At 35.9% G+C, this 19,864-nt stretch overlaps 1 protein-coding gene across 2 annotated transcripts in view; it reads right to left on the reverse strand.

The window, feature by feature from the left end:
• The window catches only part of TTC7B (tetratricopeptide repeat domain 7B), a 147,024-nt gene that overhangs the window by 90,674 nt on the left and 36,486 nt on the right, over nucleotides 1–19,864 (reverse strand). For both annotated transcript variants that reach the window (XM_072865636.1, XM_072865634.1), the window contains exons 5-7: nucleotides 19,371–19,492; nucleotides 4,049–4,127; nucleotides 1,564–1,736 (exon numbers count right to left, since the gene is read on the reverse strand). In XM_072865636.1, the coding sequence (XP_072721737.1) occupies nucleotides 1,564–1,736; nucleotides 4,049–4,127; nucleotides 19,371–19,492 (374 nt within the window). The remainder of the gene's footprint in view (nucleotides 1–1,563; nucleotides 1,737–4,048; nucleotides 4,128–19,370; nucleotides 19,493–19,864) is intronic.

The following is a 19,864-nucleotide window of genomic DNA, read 5'->3' on the forward strand; positions in this document are numbered from 1 at the left end:
TTATTTCTTTGGAGAAAAAGGGTCAAAAATTTCATATGGAACAGACAACAGTCTCCTCAAAAGAGATTCCCAGATCACACCAATTTCACAGAATCACAGGTTGGAAGGGGTATCTGGGGATCATCTAGTACAGCCCCTACACTCAAAGCAGGGTCAACTGGCAGGCTGCTCAGGACCATGTCCAGTTGGATTTTTAATATCTCCAGTGATATTCTCCAGACTCCACAACCTCTTCTGTAAAATTTTTTTCTTAAGTTTACATGGAATTTCAGTCTTCTCCATCTGCATTACTTAGCACTGTCCTACTATGGCAAATCACAATCTTGGCTAGCTCATTACCTTCACTGCTACAATCTGTTTCTCAGTTCTCTGGCTCACAGTGCTTTCCAGCATGTATCAAAACAAGCAAGCAATAGTTGTTGACTATATTAAATATATATATACAAAATACAAGATCCCACAAGGAGTTGCATGTAGAATACAAGTAGAGCAGTGCAAAGGTTGCAGATTATGTAAAACAAGCATGCAACAAAGTTTCATCAGATCAAACTTAGTATCGATAAAATAAAAAATAAATTAAAAAAGACAGTGCCAAATGGTTAAGATTTTACTAGTATGCTTTGACACAAGCACGTTACTTTCACGCAGTAAACTACACCCAAGGACGATAATAAAGTGCAAAATTTTGGCAATATATATTTTTGGCACTGTCAGAGTGTGTCTAAGGAAAACAACTTTACCTTAGAAACCATTTTTCATTTGATCAGATACAAAAAACCAAGCTATTAACTTTTAAGAAAAAGTTCAAATTCAAGGAAATGGCTATCCACTTTTAATACTAATGGTGATGGGTTTTGAAAAAACCCCACACATTTTCAAGAAGGAAAAGATACGCACCAAGGCTACTCTAGAATTAACCATGGGATATATTACACAAAAATGATCCATAGCATACCACTTATCTGCACCAGTGAAAGAATAAAACTCAACAAAAAGGTGGCATCATAGAGAAATGCCAAAACTAACCTAAGAAGATTAAAAGGTAGCTACCTTGGGAAATAAACTACCTTTGAAATTGCTAGATAAATTGCTAGATAAATTGCTAGATATGTTTTGGTTTTTTATAATGTTTCAGGGATGAATTTGAATCTCCATATTGCTAACTCTTTCCTTTCTATGATAAGGCAGAATAGGGGTCTAGAAACAGCACACAACTTTTAAAACGTGCAGTCTCAGATTTGCCACTCAGTTCATGTTTTCTTTTGTATCCCAGGTATAATACGAGATATTGACTCTACCATATATCCCAGTATAGAACAAAAAAAAAGGTTTTTGAGACTTGACAACAGAAGGTCTCACGCATACAGTGCAAACTTCTGCTTCGAGAAGCATGTTGCTTCCCTTGTTCTCTTCAGGGAATATGTATATACACACAGCATGGGAAACGTTCCCATTCACATTGCCCCATTCCTTCTACATTTTCAACAATATAAACTAAATTACCCAGTGCACTGGGTAACAATTGAAATTATAGAAACAAGAGAGGTATAAACTCAGCCATACTTTTCTCCAGTGTATACCCGCGGTCTTCTACTGAGCGCGTAATTCTTAGTATTTGAACCTTTTCGAAGTGGATCATCTAGGGGTGACTGGTGAGGAGGATCTTCCAGTGGATTCCAATAACTCTGTTCACACATGCCTCGTAACAAAATTTCAGCCAGTTGTCTCGCTATCGTCTGTAAAAGTGAAAGACAGAATAGACTATTTCAGTTGGAAGGGACCTATAACAATCATCTAGTCCAACTGCCTGACCAATTCAGGGCTGACCAAGATAAAGCATCTTATTAAGGGCATTGTCCAAATGCCTCTTGAATACTGACAGGCTTGGGGCATCGACCACCTCTTTAGGAAGCCTGTTCCAGTGTTTGAGCACCCTCTCAGTAAAGATAAATATTTTCCTTAGAAATGCTGAGTACAAACTCTTCAAAAACACTTGGATTATTTCCAATGAAGACAAGTCAGGTAGAATATATTTTGTTATTTTAAAACATCCAAAAAACCAGGCATACTGCTGTTTGAAAGGTACAACTATCCAGTTCAATTCTCTAAACACAAAGAAAAAAAATGGCAATAACAAACAATTTTTCAATTTTATCAGTTAAATCCAGATACTTCTGAAGTATCAACACCACCAACTGTTGGTCCTAAGAGTGGAGCACATTCAGGTATATTTTCAGGTATTTTGTGCTCAATAACCTCCACTGCCTCTCCAGGCCTGGAACAGATGTTTCTGTGGGAGACACCATGGAGAAACCAGGTATTTCCCTGTGGTCCGTATATTCCCTGACAGAACCACAGGCCATGGGACGGACCCCACGGTGGAGCAGGGGAAAAGTGTGAGGAGTAAGGAGCAGCAGAGAGGAACTGTTATGGATTCACCACAATCCTCCACCCCCCATGCACCACTCAGGGAGTGGGAGAGTAGGGAGAGGAGGTAGACGAGTCAGGAATGAAGGACTGAAGTTGAACCTGGGGAAGGGGGGTGGGGAGGAAGGTGTTTTAGTTTTTGTCTTTGTTTCTCACCATCCCACTCTCTTTTAATTGACAATAAATTAAGTTAATTTCCGGCAAGTTGAGTGTTTTGCCCATGACAGTAACTGGTAAGCAAACTCCCTGTCTTTACCTCGACCCACAAGCTTTTCTATCTTATTTTCTCCTTGTCATGTTAAGGAAGGGGAGTGAGAGAGCAGCTGGGTGGGCATCTAGCAGCCAGCCAAGGTCAACCCACCACAGACAGTTATAGTCTGAACCCCAACTGACTGGGGCTTCTGACAACTTGTACTTGAAGGTGCTTGTGTTTGCTACTGTTGGTAAGGCTCAGCAAGAGTGAAACAAGGCTGTAGATCACCATGAAAAAGGTTATTTTGACCAACAATTCTTGGTAACTTATATTTAAGTATAGAAATGCTTACATATATATTACTTAAGTAAATAATATTAATTTAAATCTTTGAAGTCATCCTATAATCCATAACTATCAGGTTAAGCTCCTCTTTACTGTTTAATATGTATACATACAAGCTACACGACTATATATCACAATGATGAAAACTCAGAGATTAGTACCAGGGCAGTAGAAAGAAGGCAAGATCTACATTTGCATCAGAACTGCCAGTATTTCCCAGCAACATTTCCCAGCAACAGGCATGTAATGTTTAAGCCACAGACAGCACCATATGATCTGCATCTTCCACCTTAATTCCTATACCATAAGAAGCTCTTCATCTTTTATTCTATTAAAGTTTGCAACATTATCCCTCTCCACTGAAAGTCTATTATTTAATAATTTTAATATCCTTACTAGGAATCAGTTATTAAATTAATTAAGAAACCAATTACCTTCTTTATTACCACTTTGTAAGTTTTAAAGGCCTAATATTAGGAAACTAATCTAGGACATTTTGAAAATCATTACATTAGAGCAAAAGATATAAGCCTTGTCCCTTTATTATATAAAAGATGCAAAAAAGATACATCACTCATTTGGTAAAGGTTTATTTTCTGACAATATAAATAACATATCTTCATGATTTTGCTTTTATTGTTTTCCCTTAAGAGGCTTTATCACAAAAATAAATTATAATTTGATAACTTCCAACTTAATAGAACACACATAAAGATGCTGCACTCTGTCCTCATTCCCACTACTTTACAAAAAGACAAAACACCCTTGTGAAACTATGGTAAGTCATAAATAGGGCAATTATGATGAAGGTTGAAAGTATGGTCAGTCAGACACCAATCAGGTTTTAACCATGATCACAAACAGGAAAGAGAAATAGCGGAGAGACTGAGTATCAAACATTCCTTTTTATTTTAATCATTCTCTTAAGCCAGGAAATGTAACCTTACAAAGTGGTGGATAACAGATCCTGATCAATATGCTGTGTATCTGATTACTTGTCTCTAACTCATCCACTGTATTTATGCTTTACCTGCCTACTAAAATTCAGATGCTGCAATAGGAATGTGGTTTAATATAACTTACCATTCGCAGATTTTGTGTAGTTCTTGTTTCGACAGCTCTTAGTAACTCTCTAAATCTACCAACTCCTCTCGTCAAGTTCCTGTACAGAAACACACAATTTGACAGTATTCCAACTTGGATGTAGTAACACCTTAATATATTACTTGATAAAGTTGCTAAAATCCATGCTATAATTTTTTTTTCTCCTGCATATCATCATCGCCTTTCTGTGAGATAGATTTTTTTTTCATTCATCTGGGAACCCCACCACTGATTACTATAACAACATTCCCTGCCAGTTTATTGAAAAAAGAAACATTTTCTTGAGCAGTAGATAGCTCAAGAGAAAGCAAGGAAAAGTTTAAGAAGTGACCACCCCAAAAGGAGAAAACACAAAACAAGTTGTTCTCGCTACTACAACGGTTTTAATTTTCAATTACATTAGGCTTCAAAGTATAAACTTTGGGGAGAAAAAAATCCATTTTAGCTGCCTCTGGATACCTTAAAATAGGGAAATAAAAAAAAGAGTAAATACTGTAATCCTCAGTGAAAGTAATGTAAAATTTTAAACTCCTTTTCAGAGAGGAAAGAGCACAAACACAGCAAGGCCCACTGTGTGGCCAGAAGAGGACTGGGGGATCAGTGTTCTGTTCTTGGCTCCAGCTGGCTTTCGGTGTGGCTTCTGCAACTCAAGTTTCTTCATCTATGCTTCTTCCACTTCTACTGCCTAAACAGCTTTTGCAAAGAGATTCAAGACCCTCAGAGAGGGGGCATCATTCATACTAACAATTCTAGCAGATCTGAACTCTCTTCGCAAACAATAGATTATTTTGAATGGTCTTACAGCTTTATCTTTTTCTCATCACTATATCAGTTATGTCAGCTATCTGGTTTTTTATTGCACTTAAAAGCAGTTGAGAATATTTTATTTTATATTAATACAGTTTGTCTTTGTACTGGTGAAGGACTAGGTTGGCTTTTTGCTGAGCTGAACAACTGAATTCTGCAACCTCAACACGTAACATAGGACAATCATTTCAGTATTTGAAGTTTAGTCGCAAAACACAATGATTTGATCAAAACCATGTTTTGTGTTAAATCATTCCTGTTATGTCATATAGTTATATTATCTTAAGATGTGATTTTATGTGCAAGTTGCATAACATTTACCTAACATGGACTCAAAAGAGAAAAGAACTATTACATACTGTGTAAGCTTTTCATAAGTAAAAGCACTATTACACTGGACTATAAAGCTGATGTTGAAATTGCCTTCCTTACTCTGATGTATTTATTTACAAATATATTTAAAATACTGATCTTCTGGATTGCAACTTTGTACAAATTCAAAAAAAGCCAGCATTTTTACACAGACACTTTCTTTAAATTTAGTTGCAGGATACCTGAAACGAGTGTTTGATGCAAGAGATCTTGCTATAGAACTGTAGAACTCTTACCACTTTACCTAGAGACCTACTCATTTATTTTACTCTCCGGATTACATGACAGAGGTCATCTCTGTTCTGTTTTATATAATAAAGGATTATCAGTGTATTTCAGAAACTTTATAGTCTCCAGTACAGACAGACATCTTTCACTAGCACAAGTTCACCTTCTAAAATACATTTATATAAAAGCTCATTTAAAAAATCGTAGCATTTCCAAATAACAAAACCTGTATGAACAGGTTGAGAGTTATGTCAAAGTATGCCACCAGTTGGTTAAAAAGAAATAATCACCAGTCACACAAGAAATAATGATTGTTTGTAAGAAGTCCACGTTACAGCAGAGCTTGACCACAGAGTGACCAGTTAGTACATATTAAAGAAAATTAATCTTGTGTATACATCTAACATGGAAACAACTGCATGAAAGATTATGTTTATTTATATATTTCACACAGGCAGGTCTCTTAATAGCTAATGAATATTACACCAACTTCATATGCTAATGAAGTAAGTACAGAAAGTCAGTAGGCCAAATTTTAAGAAAAACTCTGAACTCAATGGAAGCTGGATACCTTCAGCACCTTTGGAAAGCCATAATACATACCATTCAGTAATACTACATGCCAAATATTTGAGCGCGCCAAAACCAGACCACTGGAACCCCAGCTTTAAGTCCTCTGCTCTAAGTGCATATTTCCCATGAATGGAGCTTTCTTTCAGGGACTGTATTGCAAAGTCACAGATGTGTCCTCATAACAAGATTTAAAAAAACCAAACAGACAGACTTGCCAAAAAACCGAAATGTTCCCTGCAAAATTGTCAGAAAAGAGCAAGAGCAAGAACTGGTCAGCTTGAAACACTAATTTCCCTGTACAGATTAAACACACATTATGTCGCAGAACTTCAAATCACAATAAATTTAAATCTTTATGAAATTTTACGAATTAGCATTTTTTTCCATATGAAGCTTATATCTTTTGATGTTACAAGAACAAAAAAATTACTCTGTGAAAAAGTAGGCAACTTTTAAAAGTCCTTAAGAACTTCATGACAGGTTGCTATTAGTTACCTATTACATTTTTATAAGCATCTGCACGGGACTGAAAGTTGTGACTGAAGTTCTACTGTATCACAGAAAAAGCAGTAAGATTGTACAAGGAAAAAAAAACAACTTAAAATACAGAATTATTTTTTGCTTCATAAAGCATTTAACACTGATCCACTGCACAAGTGAACACAAACACAATACAGACTTGTCAAGCATCTTCTACATGAAGTATACTAAAAAAAAAAACCAAACCAAAAAACCAAAAAAATTTCAAAACTACAATCTAAATCACCCAAAAATTGAGTTAAATGCTTTGAGAGACAAGTAATGAAGCAAAACATACCATGAACAATATGGTAGATCTCCACACTGCACTGCTTTCAGCAAAGTACATTTCCTGTATTTGTTAATAGTTTGTAACATTGGGGAGAAGAGGGTGGCAGGTATTCTGGCACATACTTTTCCTGCCTAGCCTAGGAAGCTCACAACTTTTACCTGCTTTTCACTACGATGTGCCTTCATGTTAGCAGTTCCACCCATGCTGATCGAATGCCAGAGCAAAAGGGCAGGTTAACTTAGAAAACAACGTCCCACAGTGTCTGTAAACAACTTTGAGATCCCTTCCGTTCTCAAGACGAGGAATTTTAAGGTACATTAACATGCACTCAGAGCTGACACATTTTCAGTAATTTCAGACAAGACGAAGACAGTCCACAGATAGACACCGCTAGTTGCGTATGTGTGTGTTTATATGACTGCCTCCAATTAGAACATGCTCGAGTCAAACCCTTTGAATTGCATCTTCCTAGTTTTTAAAGATTAATTAAAATGATTGCTGCTCTAAATCTTCAAGAAAAAAAAAAACAACCTACTTTGACTCCTTAAGTAGCACTATACCAGTTAAAGACTAAGAACCAGGATTTAAAGGTACAATCTACTATTGAGTCTATACAGGTTGCTGCCCTTAGGGCTAATTTGCATCCTGTCTGTCTACATATTTGCACCCTAAACCCCAACAATTTATGTTAGAACCTAATTAGTTATTCTGATGCAAGATCAACTTTTATGCTCCTTTGAAAACTTCAGGCAGCATTTCTGTTTAGAATAATGAAAATATTTTAACTGCATCTATGCAAAGGTGCTCACTCCTAAACAAAGAGAGAGATCAGTAACTGCAAAGGGGGAGTAAGGACAGACTTTCAATGCAGCATCAGAAGACCTGAATATAAGCATGTAGGCCAGCAGTAGCAAACTTTTGGCACAAACATATTTGTTACCATCACCACCGAGAAGTCTTTTGGTTTTAAAACGCATGTTTGGCACCAGACAACAGTGCTTTGGCATTAGTGGTCTAGATAAACCTCATACCCCAGACAAATACTTCTTATCTTTGTGTTTTTAAACAAACACACAAAAAAGTAGAAAAGAATGAAAGAAACTGCTCAATGAGAAGCAATCTATATTTGAAAGATGTTAGGATAAAAAAGACAAACAATATTCCTTATAAAAAAGGGAGTGAGAACTAATCACAATATACTCAAAGCAGGCTACAAAAGAAATGTTTTAAATTTAACCTCAGAAAGGTTGATAAGATTAATTACTTTGTATTTAGAGCATATTTTGATAATAACTTCTCCATTAGTGTGAGAACAGCTTTGTTTGTCAGGCATTTCTCTTACGCTTATCAATTAAAAACCCCAAATATTTAGTCTAACATTGCCTTTTATAGATTAAACATGGAATTAGAATAAATTTTTGCTTAGTGAGCTTAGACCAAACCTCACCTGCTCTTCAATTTGGTGGCTAAATTGTCAGTACTTCTCCCATTTAAGAGAGAAAAGTATATCCAGAGCCATGCCAGTGACCAGGCTGAGTTACTCATACTAGCCTAACTATTACCTCATTGCTGAGGCTTACTATATCTCATTTAAAAAATATTCATGTTTTAAAAGAAGAAAAACCACGAACAATGAGATCTAGATTGCTTGATCAAAGTGATGAAACAGAAATTGCTTTTGGAATTGAGCCCACTTCCCAAACGCGCGTTCTGTCTCCTTCTCTCTCTCTTTCTCTCTATGTTTATATACAGAAAAAGAAATGCAATGTTTGTAAACTCAATGGTACATTGTAAGTTTTAAAGTTTGGGTTTTTCTCCCAATAATTCAAATAGTAAAGAAAGGAAAGGTATTTGTTTTAAAGGGAAGGAGTAAGGCCAGGCAAAACTCTTGATACACATGCCAATCAGAACAGCGGCATTTCAGTAACTTTGTTATGACTGACATGTTTAGAAAAAAAAACATAACGATTTAAATCCATACACTCTAGCTAATAACTTTCGGCCAATTAAGAGTAATTTACACAGTATTAAGACCAGAAATTATTTCATATTGAATCACGTTACTATACAAGCAAAAGCAAGAAATGTGACAAATCAAGAGATTAACTCCTTAGCAGTAACAGAACATCATCCTAAGGCATGCCATTTACCATACTAGAGCAATTGCATTATATAGCCCTACAAAGGTGAGTTTAAAAAAAAGATTTTAAAAAATAAAAAGGACTGAAATTCTATGGCTTTCTGCAATAATTTCATTAAAGGTCTGACCAAATGGACAATGCTAAGTCTTCTGCACAACTGATGATGCTTCAGATGGTTGTGACTAATGTCTGTGTCTGTTTTCTCCCAGGTTTAAGGGGGAAAGGGGATGTACATCGTTTTATCCACAATTAGAAAAATGATGGATCTAATGCCATCCAAGTCACCTCAAGCAAACATCCTGGTAAGGTTCAGATATGTATCCCCAAAAGGCAACATAGTTTCCACTTCAGACAGTTCTGTTTTCCCTCTCAGGTTTCCCTCTATTCCTTTCATACTTATACTTTGAATATTCTCACAATACTGCATAATTTCCACAAAACATTGATTATTACAAGGTATTACTTTCTGAATTACATGTAGAAAATCCTTTATTTCCTGCCAGAATCTAAACCACTCTTTTTTTCAGCACACTCAAAAAAAAAAAAAAAAAAAAGGCATCGTGATACACTTCTCGTTTTACCCATTGTTGACTCCTGCAGAAAAAAAAATCCCAGGTATCTCAAATTCACTACAGAAGATCATGTTTGCTTGATACTTGAAGGTTCTTGATTGATGTTTGGGCTTATAAATGAAACATCTTCAGTGTGCCATTACAGTTACACAAGCCTAAGTATTTGAAACAGCCCAATCAAGCACCAATTCTTGCATTTATGCATCCAAAATGAAAACACTTACTGTCTAGACTGCAGTTCCACTGGTAGCTAAGTCTACCTAATAGTTCACTACCAAAAGAGGAAGCTCTCATTCTCCCATTCTCCTCTCATGGTGTTTGTTCTCTTTTTCCACCATTCTTCCTTCTTCACATCTTCCTACTCTCCCTTGCATGGTCCTATCTCTTTTCTCACAGTCACACCAGCCATTATCACACCTTCCAGTGAATCAATTCATCTCACTAAAATGACAGAAAGCTGTAATTTCTTTGCTGTTTGTTTTCTGCTGTTTCGAAGAATGAAATGACTCCACAGAAGAGCCAAACAAGTACCTGAACTAGCAAAAAGCAAACAAGAAAAATGCACGGCGGGAGTGTAGGTATGGGGAAGGTGAGAGCAGGTAACTCCACTTTACAGCGTCAGGGTGCTATACATTTTGTTTACTACCTCTCTTGACACCACCACCTCAGCTCCTCTTCATATGCACTTATCTGTTCTTTCATATAAGTGTATATATACAACACGCTATAAACATGAATAAACGTGCATGTGTATACACTAAGTACCAGACTCAACTATTAAGGCACAGAGACTGGATTCACAAAAGGACTTCTCCAGTTACTGGAGACAGAGTGCATTAGAAGTCTTGCCCTTTGCCTCCTACTATTTTGCAAGTTTCTCCTTTCAAGCAGAGATCTAGTCTGAGGAAGAAATGGGGGTAGATTAAGAAGGTGCTAAAGAAAATCATAAACAAAAAAAGCCCATTCTTGAATTCACAAGAAGAAAGTGCTAAACATGACAGAAAATTTTACTAAGGAAATAAGTTAACAGAGGGAATAGAGTAAATAGAATTTACTCTGGTAAGTATTTAATATTGTATTACACATCAATCAATTTGTATGGTCATAAACTTTATAGAGTTATTTTATCTGTATTTAAAAGAAAATATAAAAACTACTACAGAACTAGAAGGAAGAACGTGCAGCACCAACAGTGATTTTGTTTAGAATACCAAACTGAAGACCTAGGAGGCCACTCAGTTTAATATCAAGCATGATAAAAGCATGGAGAACTTCAGCAGGGTGACCAACATGAGCATGGTTTTACAACCTGCCTTAAAGATTCAAAGGTCAGAAATCAGCAGCAGACACCATAAAGGAAGTATACTGCGATAAGATGCAAGATTTTAAGCACCAACAAAACAGCTGGGATGCATGAACGAAAGTGTAACATTTGATAGAACCCAAAGAGCTAATCTGAAGCAACAGATTAAATATTTAATCAGAGACAGTGATGAGCAACAACAAAGAAGGCCAAACCCTGAGTACTGTGTGTGGTTCAGCCCTCCCAGTGGTGACACCAACGAAGAGAAAGGGTGAGAGGAATAGAGAGCCACCCTTGCAATGAAAGCAAACGAGGGGCAACACCTATGAAGAATTAAGCTGAGTTGTGAAGGGGGATTCACTGACGCTGTATGCCTGTCCAACATGAAAGCCAAAGAATAATATATTGGACAGCAGTGTGAAAACAGCAATACAAGTGTGAAAAATGATAATGAAAATGAACCAGGGGAGGGAGAAGAAAAAAAGAAAAGAAAAAAAACAAACCAAAACAAAACAGGAGGTTATCAAATCACTGTTGATTTTCAGCCTCTCTTGGTAAACCCTAGAGATGTTTAATTTTGAAGCTACCACTTCTGGTAAGCTAGAGATGTTAAAATCGGAAGAAAACGCACAGTTTCCCACTACTTTAAGGTGTTTATGTGCCATTTAGTCATCAGTATAGTCAGTAAGAGTTTTGTCCTTTTATTGCCAACTCTTGTATTTGCTATCAGGCTGTTATACTAAAACAAAGTAGAATGGCAGACCAGATTTTCTTTCCTCTTTTGCACACAATGGCAATTCTGAAAATGCTCACTAAGCTGTCTTTTATTTTTATACTTGTCAAATTAATCATGAACCAGTGTTCGATATAATTGAATACATTCACTTGAGGAAAGGCAGGGAAAGAGAGCCCAAACTCCCCAAAGTCATACTATATACAACACACAAAATATGAGTTGTATCTACAAACAGGGACAACACTTTCTGGAAAGAAAAGCCCTGTGCAAATACTTAAAAACGTACAAGCAGAATATTTATTGGTAATCACCTTTATACTCCTCCTCTGTTCATTCATTGTGGGTAAGAATTCATGCAGCATTCCTAAGCATGAGACTTAGAGCAACACTGCTTTCAGGAAGGAGAGAACGTAAGACCACCTCTATAAAACATCCTGCCAATAGGCTTGTAAAAATATCACAGTGAAGTAAATGAGATTACTTCACTGCTGAGTTGCTTACCAGACTGCTTACCAGACATGCATCTGTTTGAATGTAATCTCTGAGGAGCTACCTGTTTCCAAAGCAACTCTTTTTTAAAATACCCATGCTGCAATAACGTAAACAAAAAGGCACTGAAATTTTGTCAAAATTATTTATACATACGCACTATGCTTATGCACAGGAGAGAAATAAAATGCACAAGGGCACTACCTTACACCCAGAGAAGGAAGTGCTGCTTTCACCTTCTCATGCTTAAAATACAGTGTATCAAATGGGAGTTCAGAAAAAGGCCATTTGGGACAGTGGGCCAGCACTGGAAGGTGAATTTGGGAGGCAGAAAAGGTCAGATCTAAGAGGTGTACCAAACCCAAACAAAAACTGTTTTGGTACAAACACCAAAATGCCTCCATGTCAACAACAACAAATTTACAAGCACTCCTCAGTAAACCAGCTGTATAACATATTATCCTGGCAGTTACATATTGTAAAAGGAAAGGATGTGGAAATCAGGAGGTGGGAAGGGGAATTTTCCAGTATACACCTGAATACACAAAAGTAAAGCTTGCCTGCCTTTCAAGCTTCAACTGGTGGCTAGCATTTCTGTAACACGTATTATGTCTCCAAGGTATTTACAGCAGTGAATATTCACCATGGTCAGCCTAATACTGCTTTTTATCTTAAAAAATCAGAAACAACTTTGTAAATTGTTTGGCCAATGACAAGGAAATAATTTGAGTAATGGATGCTTTGAAAGAATTGATGAGTTTTCAAATGCTTTTAATCTCAATAACGAATGAAAACAGACACACACAGCCTCAAACACCTGCACAGTATTCAGCTTTTCTTAGCACTGTACCAGTCTTCTCTTCACTGATTTTTGAATATAAACACACTGGTACAACTTGATTGCTACAGCACTGCCTACAGCTTAAGAGGATAATGTTGAAAAGTCAAATAATGTAATTCAGTAACTCTTTGCAAAAATAGCTTATGAATAGTTATTGCTATTTAAAATAAAGATGGATCGCCCTTTAGTACTAGTCTTTTTTTTTTTTTTTAAAGCTCTATACATAATTAGTCTCCTAGTTCTTCCAAAAGCCAGCTCCCTTTATCACCACTGTGACCAAAACACATGCACTCTGTCCTTGGCAAACTTACCTTAATGCTTAGCAAATCACTTTCTGCTACTATCATAAAGTAATCTAGCACCAATTAGTCCTACCTGCTAATTTCCTCCTTTTGAAGTTAACAGGGTCAATTAACATTCATGCAGTTAAAACTGGCAGCTTCCATAATTTTTAATCAGTTCAAAAAAACATTATTTCAATATGAAAAAAGAACCGATGTAATTAGTAACCAGTAATTCAAAATACTGAAAAGCTCCATGTTAAACTATTACTAAAGCTTTAACGGAAATGGCCAAATGCTATATTCATAGAACAAAATCTTTCTCTTGGTGAAAATAACTATTATCCAGGTACAGCAACTAACTGGCCTTTAGAGAAAAATCAGTATTAACAGAAACAAACTTGAAAGACTTCATTAGTTGCAGGTTACTGCAGCTCACATTCAGGTGATATATATCATGAATATTGTTCACAAAACACCTAAGCCCAAACTTCATCAGAATTTGAACCTCCATCTTTGTCGACATGCAGAACAACCAGCCAAGGCCCTCAGCAAGATGTTCTGCACTTGAGCAAGACGTTCTACACTGGCCGTGTTTTGAGCAGGGGTTTGGCCCAGATGGCCCCCCAGAGTCCCTTTCAACCTGCATGATCCCATGAATCCATATCTCACAAGTTGCAAGGGAAGGGACAAAAAGCAGCGTTCTTCAGAACAATATCAAAACCAGAGAAGGAAATAAAAACAAGAGCATTAAATACAGCAGTAAAGCAAGCATTTTGAGGGGAGCAGGGGAAATGCACTAAATATTCCCTCCCCAGTGTAAGGCTCCAATACCGTTTTGTTTGCTGCCCTTCACAACACAACATAAAACCAAAACCTTGAATTTGATGCTTGCAAACACGAGCAACAGCCACAGTCAGCAAGACTTGCACATGGGCTAAAAAACGTTAAGTATCTTCTCAGAAAAAGTGAGCTAGAGTCAGCATTCCAAATGCAAATTATTAAAATTATCAAAATTCAACATCAACTCAGATAATAACATTACTCTTTCAGCATGCTTTATGTAAGTGCTTATTACAAAGGTTATTTGAGGTGATTTTGAATAAAAGTGATTCTTCATGTTTATATCCATCTTAGTTCCCCATGTAAAACTGCCAGATTTTCCATCTATAAATTCACAGTGGAATTTTATTTTAAACTCATGAAGTTAAGGCACAATTCTGAGCAATAAACACACAACAGATGGATTGAAAGAGAAAGCATTGTTGACGGACAATTTTTTCTGAATATCTGAGGGAATAATAATTTCACCTCACATTCAAAGAGATTCTGTTTTTTCAATGAAAACTAACAGAGTAAGAACAGTATCTTAAATAAGGATGAGGAAAGCATCTGATACGACAGATATTAAAGTATCCTTTGAAAACACATTTTTGTTAGCAATCACAAAACAGTGATTTTGTCTCTGTTTGTCTCTTCTAAGATAGAAGAATATAGAAGATAGAAGATAAGAATAATATATTCTAAGGCAGAATATATTCTGCCTTAGTTTCCTAACCACACAAACATGAAAGCAGTTATCTCCAGGACAAAGTTGTTTTGAAAACTGCAACAGAAGTAATTTCCAGTTTACTTTACAATACAGCAGTGGTATTTCACATACAAAGAATGCAATACTTCATAGAATTTCAATGTTTTTTAATTTCATCTTACTTTCTATTCTTTATTTAATGACCAACTTGTTTTGAGACTGATGTAGGATATGCAACAAGATCTCAACAGATTCAGAGTGATGGGTAGCTAGCGCTGTATTCTAATACAGTGGACAGCTGGTCATACAGTGTCTTGATGTGCATTTATGTCAAGCATTTACATAAATCCTTCTCTTATGGATTTCACCACTGTAAAATCTCCAGCTGTGAGCACTGTATAGGTATATGTGTGCAACAGAAGCACTTATGGACTGGCTTCCATCCACTCACCCTCACTTACTAACATGAAAGCTATATTCCAATGCTATTCCTATTTGTGTTACAGTGGAAAAAGAAAAATAGATAAAAGAAACAAATTCTACATAGACAAGTCCTTTACATGAGTAACTCTATGGAGTTAGGTTTTTTTGTTGTGCTTGTCATACATTTTGTAACCCAATAAAAATCAATTATATGCAGAAAAACTGGTTGGGTTTTTTTGTTTTGGTTTGGGTTTGCAGGGGTTAATTTTCTACTGAGAAAAAGCCAGCCTCTAAGAGACAACTTCAGGGAGAAGACTGGGAAGGTCTTGCTTCACTGCAGCTGTGCCAGCACAGGTAATGGCACCATGAGCAGTACACATCTGGTCCAGGTTCCTCAGGCTTTGATTCAGCATGTGAACCATGATGGAGATTAGACCAAACTGCAGTCTGGATCCTGGACTGTGACAGAGCAGTATCCTTGGAGAGGGTGCGAAATATAGGAGAAGCTACAAAAAAGACCTCTGAAAGCTAGCCGAGTCTGGTTTTCACATGATGGCCACCTGATTTTAGACTCCAACCACAAAGCTCTTTTGCTTTAAGAGCATATACTTCCAGTATATTTCCGAACACTACTACCTCAAAAATAAAAGCCACTTACAATTTAAGTTTGTCTTGTTTATCTCATAACATGAATACAAAGCAAATACTAGGATAGAAGGATTACTGGGTACATAAACTGCTGTCCTTTCTCTCTCAGGGGCATTTTACTTGAAAATAGCTAGGTTAAAGTACTAATGTCAAAGTTCCTGTGCTCATAGATTTTCTTGGAACACCACCAGGACTTTGAACTCCTTCAATCTGAAATTACAAAGCAACTACTAGACTAAATGGAAGTTGTGTAATCAGCCTGAAAGACATTTAAAGTTACATATTTCAGAATGTTTTTTTTAAAAAGCACATAAACCCTACTTTAAGTTTTAGAACAGCTTCCTCAACTTCTTTGTTATTCATTTCCAAGCTGAAACGTTCCTCTGCTCCCAAGTGAAAAACAGGTATGTAGTTTAATTCTTTACTAAAATTCTGTACACTTTGGAAGAAAACATTAATTTCAGATTTGTGTCTTAATAGAGCACTAAAATAACATTCTTCTGTTCAGACTATTGCCACTTTATTCTATTTTTTTTTTAGATAATTGCTTTTCCATGTATTTTCAAAATGCCAGCACTTAGCAGTTAGGCTAAGTTAGGTTTCAAACATTTTTTAGTTTTTCATACAAGATAATGCATACCTGAAAGATAGTCACTTAATCCTCTACAAAAACTTGATTTCTTGGCTTAGAAGAAAAATCTCTGTACAGTTAGTGAACACAGGGGAAATTTAAAGAAGATCAACCAGCTTTTTGGGTAGGCAGCAATACTCCCTACATTACTGCTAAAATTATGCTCTTCCAGCTAGTGTAAAAGTATATTTGCTTTTCTAGTTTGTAACTGACACATGCACAAAAATTATGTTTCCACTTCTAGTGGAAGAAGTGTAATTAAAAGCAGCGATTAGCCAGCTGACCCCTACATATATAACAACAACAACAAAACCCCACTCTATAGCAAAAGGACTTGAAACAAATTCAATTCTCCAACAGATTTTGAGAGATGTTTATTAGTACTTAGTGGAGTAGAACGCTAGTCTAAAAAACCCACCAAAAAATCCATATCATTTATCCATAGACATCTACTCAGATCTTTAAGCATGCTCTAGTGCATAAATTACTATAGCCACTATGCTGGTAACAAGAAACATTTGAACTGACTCAAACCAATGCCAGGTTATAATTTGGTGAAAGGCATTATATTTCAGGTTCAAATCTTCTGAGTGTCAGCCTCACTTCATGAACATACACAAATAAGAGATTCCACTGTGTTGCAATATGAATAGCAGATTTAGTCTGCCTGCAGAAACAGACAGGCACACCCTTCCTCTTCTCCTTCTCCCCCATCACTCACAAGTAGTTAAACTCTGGTGATTCCCTGCCTCCTCCACGGGATTGAAGCCCTTTTAACACCTACAGCTTCAACCGCAAAGAAAGTTTATTTAAGAGAAATGTTTCAGTTTCTAAACTGCCTATATTAAAGATATCTACGTTTCCTCCCCTTTAATATGTTCATATAATCTTTACAATTTTAGATTAAATTCAAACTTGAAGTATATTACAAAGCTTAATGGAAAGATCTTGAATCTAATTTCTATAAACCTAATATCAGGAGAGATGACAAATTTAAAAAACAAGCGAAGCATCCTTAAAATAAATGTATTAAAATGCATGCTATTGTCACTATTAGAAAAGTATGTATTTAAAGTTCTGTTCACTTCTGGTAAACCCAAGTTAAAAACTAAAAAAACAAAGAAGGGACCCATAAAAGCAGCAACATAAGTAGCAGCCTGGAACAATGACCATATTAGGAAATCTTGAAAGAACTGGGATTGACTCTACATTAAGAAAGGAAACTAAAGGATATAATGGCAGGAATATGTAAAATGATGATTGGCACAGAGCTATTTTTCCCTAACACCTCGCTTCCTCTCATACCACAAAAAAAAACCCCTAGCACTGGACAATGAAATTGGAAGAAGAAATTTAAAATTACATATATCATGTGTAATTAGCTTGTAAACTGCAAGGGACCATTGTACTCAAGATTGCAAAAAAGATTATATGCTTATGTAGGAGGGAACAAGAACACCAACAGCTTCACTGTGAAGGATTAAAGTGTACATGGAATACAATCAATCTTTCAAAGTTCACACCAGACCAACTGATATGGTCTAGGAAAAACACTCCTATGGGCTGGATGTTCCTTAATAACCCACTGCATGACTTTTTTGTGTGGTTGGTTTTTGTTTTGTTGATTAATCTTAATCTGCTATGCCTATTGCTGATTGCTTTTAGGCACAACATGTCAGATTAAATGGACCATTTCCACTCCTAAGCCTTCCATCAAAATTCTCCAAAATGTGGAATTTTTAGCTTATTCTTAACCACGATTGCCACCGGGATTCTTTCACTACATATATTTTATTTATCTTTTGTGCAGGCATGAAAACAGAAATTTTATTTTCAGCTCTGGTAAATGAAAAAAATTAACTTTAGGAACATTCCACTTCTCCTGCAATTAAATGATGAAAACAGAACTAAAATGTAACACTCAGATCACGTGCTGTTGCAGCACTACTTCATCACTTTAAGAATGAGATTCCAAAAGCTTAGTGATCATTTCCATGCTGAAATCCCTGAACGGTTTGAAAACTTGGATAGCCTTTTGTCACCCTACCATCAGTACATTAAAATCTTGAACTCTTTACAGACACTGCACGTTTTCCCTTCATCTCCTGTTTATGTATTTGAAAGAATAAGAAAAATTTTTGGTACAAAACAGTAGTCCCATCAAGAGTTCCAATATTTCAATCAAACCACATTTTCCTAGTGAAATAAGAAGCCCTGCAAACAAATTTTTAAACTATGTGATTTCAACAACAAATGTCAGAAATGTACTTAAAAACCATTTGTGCCAAGTTTTGAAGCTCTTAAAAAATGGAGAGGTGTATTCCTTTTTTCATTTTCTGTAATATCTGAATTTATTTTTAGGCTTCTAAGGGAAGCCTTATTTAAAATAAATTATAAAGGATCTCCCATGCAGAATCTAAAAGGATCTATAGAGCAGGTACAATGGAGATTATATACTTATATACATACTGTTGATCTTCATGCACATTTATCCTGCAGCATAATGTTAAAATAAGTGATAACTGAAGAGATTTGGAAAAAAAATTACAAAATCGAAATTATAAAAATCAAGAGTTTCAATACGTTGTCAATCACTTTCTAACAGTGTCTAGTAATAAAATAAAAGAAATTTCAAATAGTTAAAAGTTTAAGGTATTTTAAGTTCTCACATTTAGTAAGTAAAAATACAAAATGCTTTCTGTTTAATATACTTAGATTAAATTATTTTCCAATATGTAAATAAATACAATATGGGCAGCCTTACTATTTCAATCAAAATGTTACTACTTTATTAATAAAGAGGCCTCATGATTACACAATCCACAACTGCTAAAAGCTATGATGCCCAGTTAGATCACAAACACAAAACCTAAACAAAAGAGCAAACAAACAAAAAAGGATAATCAAATCTTACCCATTCTTGAAATATAAAACATGTGCTCTTTGAAGTCCTGTTTCCAAGAAAAAACCAAGTTCTTGTTCATGTGCAGCAGGCCCTGGCTTAGGGCTTCTGTTTTGTATATTGGCATTAATTACCTAAGAGAACAAAATAAAAAGGAAAAAAAATTTATTTAGAAAAAAATTAAAAATCAAGTTTTGTGGACTTTTACGCAGAAGCTAATACTTAATGTTGGAGAAGTCTCTCTCATTTGTGGGCAGTGGCTAGCAGAATATTTCTATTCTTACCTCCATTCCCACCTAAATATAAATCTTTTTGCTCTTGGCTATACCCTTAAAGGTAATTTCTTCACCAAGTAGAAATGCCGCTAAGAAAAATTTCTGACAAAGTATTACAAAACCTTTGTGAAGAATGGTGTACAAAAGAGAAGTGTATGAAAAAGTATATTTGCAACCTTATTCAGTAGCAGAGGTGATGGTATTCAAAATCTAAAACCCTGTTAGGTTAGG

The sequence above is a fragment of the Ciconia boyciana genome, chromosome 6 (genome assembly GCF_034638445.1).
Source record: "Ciconia boyciana chromosome 6, ASM3463844v1, whole genome shotgun sequence".
Classification (NCBI taxonomy): domain Eukaryota; kingdom Metazoa; phylum Chordata; class Aves; order Ciconiiformes; family Ciconiidae; genus Ciconia; species Ciconia boyciana.